Below are 8,716 nucleotides of genomic sequence, written 5' to 3'. Positions count from 1 at the left end.
TTGTGATTTGGTGGAGGTAGAGCCTGGCAGGTCTGTGACAGTTTCATAAGACATTAGTTGATGGACTGGAGTGGTGTGGATTATTGTGATGTTTATATCAGCAGTTTGGACATTTTTATTTTGGGTGAACTATTCCTTTAAGCCTTATTCTTTCAAAGTCTTACTCATACAGTTCATTAAATGTCACTAAATATTTAATAGGCCTAAAAATCAGGGTGATTTTATTAGTAACTGATTGCATAGTTGAGAGGGGATCAAAAATGAGGACTTGCTGATGTCAGCGGAAAAGGAAAGTAATTTTAGATGCAGAGCATATTTTGACAAAAGAATACAAAGATTATTCCATATAAACCATTATTTCTTTAGAATAACATGCAATCTTGACAATAAGATCAAGAGTGTGCATTATAAAAAAGTATATACAATCCATTTTGATTTCATGTTGACTTATCTTAAGCACATCAAATCTAAAAATCAATATGTATATTCTCACTGAAATTATTAGTGGCCTTAAATGTGTTTTTCAGTGCACTTCTCCATGTGTGTCATACCACAAGAACAGATTTGTACCGGATTTGCTGCTAAATACAGTCCATTTGACCTTATGCGCCTGTCCTGCTACAGTAGGTCTAATAAGGATTATGCTGCCATCTTTAGGATGCTGTGCTGTACTTGCTCTATATTGAGTTACTCTTCCACAATAGAATGATTTATTCTTACCATGTGCATTTTTGCCTAACGTTTCAATATTTTGAGGCAGCATATATTATTGGAATCAGAAATAGATTGATATTCAAAAGGCATGTACCTTTAAAACACTGTAAAGCCTGACATATGAAATAATCAGAGTTGCGGGTAACGCAATTACAAGTAATGCGAGTTACGTAATCAGACTAACATTTGTGCTTCATTTGGGCGTAATGGTTTTTATACTGTACCTACACCTAAACGTAGCCCTCACAGGAAACTATGCATTTTTAGATTTTCAGAAAAACACCATTTAGTATCTTTTACTTGAAGCATCAGTCAGAAGGCATAGAAGCAACTTTTCTTCATGCAAAAGTTGATCATGTTGATAAATGTGATACTGTAGGCTTCACATTATTACAAAAGTCAGTACTGTGGTAGAGTAATACCATGATTTTTTAAAACCTTAATACGAAATAATGCTCATCATGCATTATTAGTAATTATAGCTTACCCCTCCCCCACTTTGCATTGTAGTCTTTTGTTTTATTATGAAATACAGTCCTGTCAAATTCCCTACTTTTACCTTTTGCTGTTTAACTGAACTCATAATGATGTTTTCTTTTTCACATTCTTCACAATAAACCATAGTTTATTGTAAAGAAACCTGCTGTATATGTTTCAAGTGCACGTCTCTTTGTTTTGGGCTAGCGTCTGTCACTCCTCCGCGTCAACCAATAGGAGAACGCCTTACTTAACCCATTCGACCAATGAGCGTTGAGCTTTGTTGCACAGTGCCAGTTACTAGGCGGGAGCGCACCGAGCCGTCGAGCTATTTCTACTTTTATCCGCCTTTCGCAAAACCGTTTGTTTACGCGCTGTTTTAACTTAACCACAAGCTTCGATGTACAAACTTCCCAAAAATATTTTTTTTGGATGTAACAGATAGCTGTGTTTGTCGTAAAATCCTACGAGGGTATTCAAACGGAAGGCGCCGGTTTGACGGGTGTCAACAACGCGCTTTTATTTTCATTTATTAGCTTACAAACAACACGGCTTCACTTCTAAAAGTGAAAAGGAAATCATTCGACTTGCGTTTTGTTAGTAATAACCCGTGTTTGTGTGAAGATCAAGCATGGCGCAATTTCACGAGGATCCGGCGCTGCTCACTAAAGAGAAACTGAAGAGTGAGTTACTGGCGAATAAAGTTCCTCTGCCCGGGGCAGACAGTAAGAAAGACGTGTATGTTCAGCTGTATCTGAAGAACCTGACGGTGCTCAACAAGAAGAGCATCTCTCCTCCCGCTCCAGACACTTTCTCCAGCGATGAGGAGACTATAGTGTCCAGCAGGAGCCGCTCGGGGAAGGTGAGCGCATTCATTAGCACTGATTAGCATGCTTCTGCATAACCCTGTATATCTGAGAGAGAAGTAGTTATATAACAGTGGAGATCCACCAATAATAGCTCATTTATTTTATTATTGTGGTTTATTTACATATGTGTGCATCTTTTTTTTATTATCTGTGCTGTACTGGAAAAAAATTCCTTGTATGTGCAAACATACTTGGCAATAAAGCTTCTGATTCTGATTATTATCACGTGTAGTGTTATGCTAGTAGTTTAAAGTAACTGGTTTTTACGTGAAAAAATAATTGTTATAATTATTTATATTTAATATATTTATTATTATATTTCCCGTAATAATTATTAGCGTGTATTTCATTTTTAATATTAAAATATTATGATTATTAGTATGATCAAATATATAATCCATTATGTTTGAATGGTTTGTCTCAAAAAAGTAGAGACTTTCTGATGATTCTGACGAACTATTCCAAGCATGGATTATGCTTATTTAAAAAATAATATTGTATTAAAAATAATTGTGTGATCGTAATTATGTGAAATATGCTCATTATTATTATGGTGATAATTTCTACCTTTTTGAGACAGACCATTCAAACATTATGGTATTAATAATGTTATTAATGTAAACATTATTATTAAATTAAATTATTATATGAAATATGATCATTATTATGATAACTTCTACTTTTTTGAGACAATTCAAACATAATGGATTATACATATTAATTAATAATAATAAGAATATAATCAATTATTACAGAAAAATATGATAATTCTCATTATTGTCATGAAAATGTTATGATCATAAAGAGATCGACCAGGGCTGCATCTTTTTTAACAACAAAGGATTTTTTTAATGGTTTATCTTTGTCTTTTATTTCTGCTATTTTACTTTACTTATTATCATTTTTTTATACATATATAATATGAAAACCAGGGACTAGTTCGCAAAAGTAGATTTTTAACATATTAGTGATTATTTAATTAACTATTTGATTGACCGCAATGCTTCTTGAGACAAAGTTGCTCATTATGAGGAGATCTATCAAATAATATGCATTTTGTGTGGATGTGTGAAACACCACGTGATTGCAAAAAATCTCGTTAGCACCAACTAGTGGCTGATTTCTTATTACAGACCTTTAGGGCCATGAGTCAAACATGCCCACTGAGTTTAGTTCCGATCGACCTCTGTTAACCTTGTCAAACAGGTGCTCAAACTTCATTGGCCAATGGCAGCCATATTTTTTGAGATACGCAAATGTCCTCATAGACACTCATGCCCCTTTGTACCAAGACACTGCATGCCAATTTTCAAGTCGATCAGACTAACATAGTTATAGCTGATTTTATGTGTTTTTAAATCGTATAGCGCCACCAACTGGTAGAGCTGCGCATTTTTTTTTATTTGACCAAAGATTGATCTCATACACAAGTGTACCAAGTTTGGTGAAGATATCTCATTTCGTTCACGAATTATAGCCTTTTTCGTAAAATTGGCCCTCCACTTTTGAACGTTTTGGCACCCCGTTGCGACACTTTTTTTTGATAATTATCGATATTCACTGTCCAGAGAACATTTCTGCAATGGTTTGGTTCTGATCGGGCAAAAAAACCTAGGACTAGTTCGCAAAAGTAGGTTTTGGACATCACTCAATTTTGCGGAAAAACCGGACCTCGCAGGGCAAATCAATTTTTTTTAGGCTTTTGTTATGACCCAAGGATTCCAAAAATTTAAATTTTTAGGTTTAGGAGTTATGAGCACTTTTGCATTTTTGATCGCTGTAGCGCTCCCTATTGGCCGATTGGGCTGAGACTTTGATAGGTTCTCCCCAAATTGAGATCTATCTTTTGACCAAGTTTCAAGTCTCTAGGCCTTACGGTTTGGTCTGCACGATCAGTTTTACAGCGGAAAAATAATAAAAAAAGATCCTTACAATTACAATAGGGTTTCAGCACTGCGTGCTTGAACCCCTAATTACATGCATTTTCCTTTTCATAATCCCTTAATCTTCAGAAAGCCACAAGAAAGACAGACAGAGTTCGGCCAGAGGAGAACGACATCTCTGGTTTGACTGATGAAGAGTTGAAGGTTCAGCTTATGAAGTATGGAGTCCATTCAGGACCAATTGTTTGTGAGTGTCACAGTTTTTTACAGTCAAATTGTGTTTGTGAATATTGACTGCCCACTATGAATGTCCTACGTCTGTAGATTTGTGAAGGTTTGCATTGTATTGTTTGTGTATGCATCACAGCCTCGACACGTAAGGTGTACGAGAAGAAGCTCCAGCAGCTCCTGGAGCAGCCACCGGTGGAGAGCAGCCTGCCTGAACCTGAGACCACCATACCGGAGGCCGTCACCATCAAAGCAGATGGAAACCAGAACGGCAACACACATTCAGCCGAAGATCAGTACAGCGACAAAGAAGGTAGAATAGTACTGAAACAAGCTTTTTGCGTTTGCACACTTAAGTACCAAATTTTCCTGAAAACAAGACGTGCCTGAGTGAAAGTCGCATTGTTGAGAGAGAAAAAAAAAACTATTAAGTTGAATTTTATTATTGCATTCACAAATAATGTAGAATATTTATAAATGAAACATTTGCAAACATTATAGTCACGTTCATTATAAACCACATTTGTGACCCTGGAGCACAAAAGCAGTCATAAGTAACACAGGTTTTTGTAGCAATAGCCAACAATACATTGTATGGGTCAAAATGATAGATATTTCTTAGTAAAGATCATGTTCCATGAAGATATTTAGTAAATTTCCTATTGTAGATATATCAAAACCAAATTTTTTTGATTAGTAATATACATTGCTAAGAACTTAATTTGGACAACTTTAAAGGTGATTTTCTCAATATTTAGATTTTTTTTGAACCCTCAGATTCCAGATTTTAAAATAGTTGTATCTCTGACAAGTATTGCCCTATCATGACAAACCATACATCAATGGAAAGCTTATTTATTCAGCTTTCAGATGATTTATGAATGAAAAAAATGGACCCTTATGACTGGTTTAGTGGTCCAGGTTCACTATTATAAATGGCAAACCTTCAAACAAATCGTGTGAAAGTGAAACTGGAACCGGCATTAGCACGTATTTGTGTGCCTTTGCATGCTTGGAAATAAATGCATTATATTGGTCAGTCTGAAATATAAAACACAGGACGTTTCAGATGATAAAAATACTGTATATTATCACATAATATATGATATAGTAAATAATAATTATTATTATTAATATTTCACCAAGAGAAGTTTTGCTATTGTTTTATTTCTACATTTTAACACATCATTTAAATATTATGTATTATACTTGCTCTTTGTAAAGCAGGAATTATTGATATTTGCACTTTCAAGTAGATCAACTTCATCCTTTGTTTTTAAGTTAGTAGTGTTCACCAAGTCAACTGTCGACCTCCTCAAATATTGAGTTTTTTTGAGGAGAGGTTATTCTTTTACTAAGCTATCAGACTTTGGATGTGATCTGAGACATCCAGACAAGCACATTTTCTTCATCAAATGTAAACATGTAATTGTGGCAATTGAAGTTGCTTAAGATTAAAAAGATTTTAGTCTTCCAAACGTTGCACTAGAATTCGAATAATTACTGAAAGTTCAATTTTATGGTCATATTAGGTCTCTGTTGAATCAGTTTTGCTTTGTATTTGATTGGCAGAAGTTGATCCTGTACCAGATCCGGTTCCTGTTGTGATAAAGCCGGTCCAGAGCAGGGGAAAGACTCTGGTCACCACCAGGACCAGCAGCAGACAGCGCACTAAAGTAAAGAACAAAGTGAACATGCATATTAAAAAGATCATAGAAGAGTCTTAATTTATGCTGCTCAATCTCATCTGCTGTGCTCTGTAATAGTTGAGTTTTCTTCTTTTCAGCAGCAGGTGGAAGAGACGGCAACAGTCACTGAGAAAACATCTGTGGATGGAGGAGATATTTTAAAGGAAATCTTCCCCAATGAACCCGCCACACCAACCGGAATAACGTGAGTATGAAGATGCTGTTTGCATTATTGCAAACATGACCTGTCACATATTTGCTAAATTGAATCAAATGCTTTTTTCTTATTAATTCTGGGGTGCTGATTCAAAAATAGAGACTGTTTTGTTCTAGAGTGTCACATTTTCTCACAAAACATGATGCATTTCATTGCATTTTTTCTTTTGACAACCATTCTTAAGGTGAAAATGTCCTGTGTGCTCCCTTAATCAGCAGAAAAACGCCACATACGTGGTCAAAAAATGATTTCAGAATTGAGCCAGATTACAACTATCGGTCATTACACTTATGAATTTAGTTTAGATTTCAAGGTTAGAATTACATCCAGCGACAAGAAAATGCAAACATGAGCTTTCTGCTGCATATGTGGGTGTTTTACTACATCCAAACAGTGACAGATTTTGTAAATAAATAAAAGCTTATATGTTTAAAAGAGTATTTAAACATATGTTTCCACTTCTTTTGCAGACACATGCATCAATATATTTTGATATATAAATAACATTTTGAATACCTTTTTTTTGTCATTAAAAACAAATTACAAAACTTTTAAAATTTGACTGCTTTTCTTGTTTTATTAGGTGCATTAAAGCTATGTTATTTAAAAAAATCGACATTCTTATAAAAAAAAAAAAAAACTACATGTTGGAAAGTTTTAATTTATATTTTTGAACTCGCCTTCAGTCAAATTTCTCCATTTGAGATCAGTCCTATTATTAATCATTATTTATTGAATAAGTGGCAAGAAGAGTTGGATACATGTACAAATAATAAATTACATGAAATACATCTGGAAATTTCAAACAGATTTTTAATCTCTTTTCAAACTAGATTTGATCAAGTGGTGGATTTACCAGATGTCGCATAAGTCATACAAGACTGACTCATGCATGTTTGCTTAAAGGTGTAGATTCTACTCAATGCATGTCAATGTATGTAGAAAACTCTTTTATGAAGTGAACTCACTTAAAGAGTTTAGTATAATTTTGCCAGAAAAGGTTTAGAATTTTTATCATATGTTAATGTAAGAAATCTTGTGTAAAATAATTTGTGTTTGTTTGTTTGCTGGTTTTTATTGTATTTGTTATACTTTTTTTTAAAATTGTTTTTGCCGTGAAAATAGCCTAATGACATGGCATTAAATAAAAATATACTACTACTGAACTCACCTTCATAAAATGAGTTAATATTAGGTCTTTTTGCAAGTTGCAGGGCTGTGTTATCAGTTCTTTAATTACAGTCTATAATAACATTGTATATCTGAACAGGGCCACATGTCGGAGGCCGATCCACGGTGCAGCTAGCCGTCCGGTGAAGCCGCTGAACCTGTGGTCCGAGGAGTCCCTCCAACAGCAGAACACTTACTCGGTGACCAAATCCTCCGTCACAGACGTTCGCTGCGCAGCTCCGGCCGCATGTCCCAGACCCCGCCGCTGGTTGGCTTTCTGGTTGAAGGTCCTAGTGTTCATCATACTGGCTGTGTCTCTGTATTTCGCCTTCCAGAACGTCACCACTGATCAGATCAACGCCTGCCAGCTCTATGTCCAGGACAATGTCATCACGCCCATCGTCAATTACATCAGCTGGGAAAGCCCAGCCGAGGGCGGCGATGGCAAATGAGCGGCCCGGTCCGTCTAGCAGCTTCAGCATGCATCTACTGTCAGACTGATTTTCTAGTGCTTTACGGAGCGACGCGTCGGCAGGGTTCGGGGAGGGAGGGATTCTGGTTATTGCAGTTTGTCCTAGCAGTCAGATCTGAATAGACTCGTGTTTCAAGTAGTCTTTAATTCTGTGTGCATCGTGTGTTTTGATCTTGCTTTGTGATTTTACGGTTTTGTAGCATTCGAGAAGATGTAGAGAAGTGTAGTAGTGAATGGCTAATAGTGAATCATTCTCTGCTCAGTGGCATCACAACGAGAGGTTATGTGCCAAGACACGGCCAACACAGGCACAAATTGGTTTCACACACATCAGGGCTAGAAGGAAAAGCCTGAAGGTGAATGTTTGTGAAAATGGTTTATTTGATAGTTGAAACATTTTCCAGAATAATCATGGTAAAGTTTTTATTTTAGCACAATAGCAGTGTCACGTAATGAGACCGGAGTGAGAAAATTGTTCAAGCATAATAGGGTGAATCTCACAAAAATATGTGGGACATGTTTCACCATAAAAAAAAATGCTTAATGCAAAAAAAAAAGTTTAATTCTCATTACCATAATGTGAAATATTTCATTGATTAACATAATGCAAAAAATCTCATTACTGTGATGCAAAAAAAAATCTCTTTACCACAATGTGAAAAGTCTCATTATTGTAATTAATATAATGCACAAAAAAAACGAATTACTGCACTGTAAAAAATATATATTTGCATTACTGTAATGGGGAAAAAATACTAACAAAAAATTATAGCAATCTGATTTTTAAAACGATGTGTCTGCACTATCTATATATATATATATATATATATATATATATATATATACTTTTTTTCTTTGTTTAATAGGCATATTAATTCAGTTCAGCCACAGTGTACACTTAATTTACATTTAAATAATATCATTATTTTTTGCATTACAGTAATGAGAATTGAGTGCTTAATTGGAAGTATTTAATATAATTAACACATAATATTGAT

At 35.1% G+C, this 8,716-nt stretch overlaps 1 protein-coding gene across 3 annotated transcripts; it reads left to right on the top strand.

Annotated features, from left to right (window-relative positions):
- Nucleotides 1-1,459: 1,459 nt before the first annotated feature.
- Nucleotides 1,460-8,465, top strand: tmpob (thymopoietin b). 3 transcript variants are annotated; one of them, XM_079411415.1, is made up of 6 exons: nucleotides 1,460-2,053; nucleotides 4,073-4,190; nucleotides 4,311-4,484; nucleotides 5,744-5,847; nucleotides 5,961-6,064; nucleotides 7,347-8,465. In XM_079411415.1, the coding sequence occupies exons 1-6, from the start codon at nucleotides 1,823-1,825 to the stop codon at nucleotides 7,696-7,698; spliced, it is 1,083 nt and encodes a 360-aa protein (XP_079267541.1). In that variant the 5' UTR covers nucleotides 1,460-1,822; the 3' UTR covers nucleotides 7,699-8,465. The 3 variants fall into 3 exon arrangements, with proteins under 3 accessions (XP_079267541.1, XP_079267540.1, XP_079267539.1); XM_079411414.1 differs by having other exon boundaries at nucleotides 5,958-6,064; nucleotides 7,347-8,433; XM_079411413.1 differs by having other exon boundaries at nucleotides 5,744-5,859; nucleotides 5,958-6,064; nucleotides 7,347-8,409.
- The last annotated feature ends 251 nt before the right edge of the window (nucleotides 8,466-8,716 follow it).

The sequence above is a fragment of the Barbus barbus genome (genome assembly GCF_936440315.1).
Source record: "Barbus barbus genome assembly, chromosome: 48".
Classification (NCBI taxonomy): domain Eukaryota; kingdom Metazoa; phylum Chordata; class Actinopteri; order Cypriniformes; family Cyprinidae; genus Barbus; species Barbus barbus.
This window is presented reverse-complemented; position numbering and strand designations above follow the sequence as displayed.

Bases quoted from the DNA above. Each gene is read 5' to 3' on its own strand.
- tmpob (XM_079411413.1), top strand. From the start codon at position 1,823: ATGGCGCAATTTCACGAGGATCCGGCGCTGCTCACTAAAGAGAAACTG. The intron at 2,054-4,072 runs GTGAGCGCATTC...CTTAATCTTCAG, and splicing joins GCAGGAGCCGCTCGGGGAAG to AAAGCCACAAGAAAGACAGA. The intron at 4,191-4,310 runs GTGAGTGTCACA...TATGCATCACAG, and splicing joins CCATTCAGGACCAATTGTTT to CCTCGACACGTAAGGTGTAC.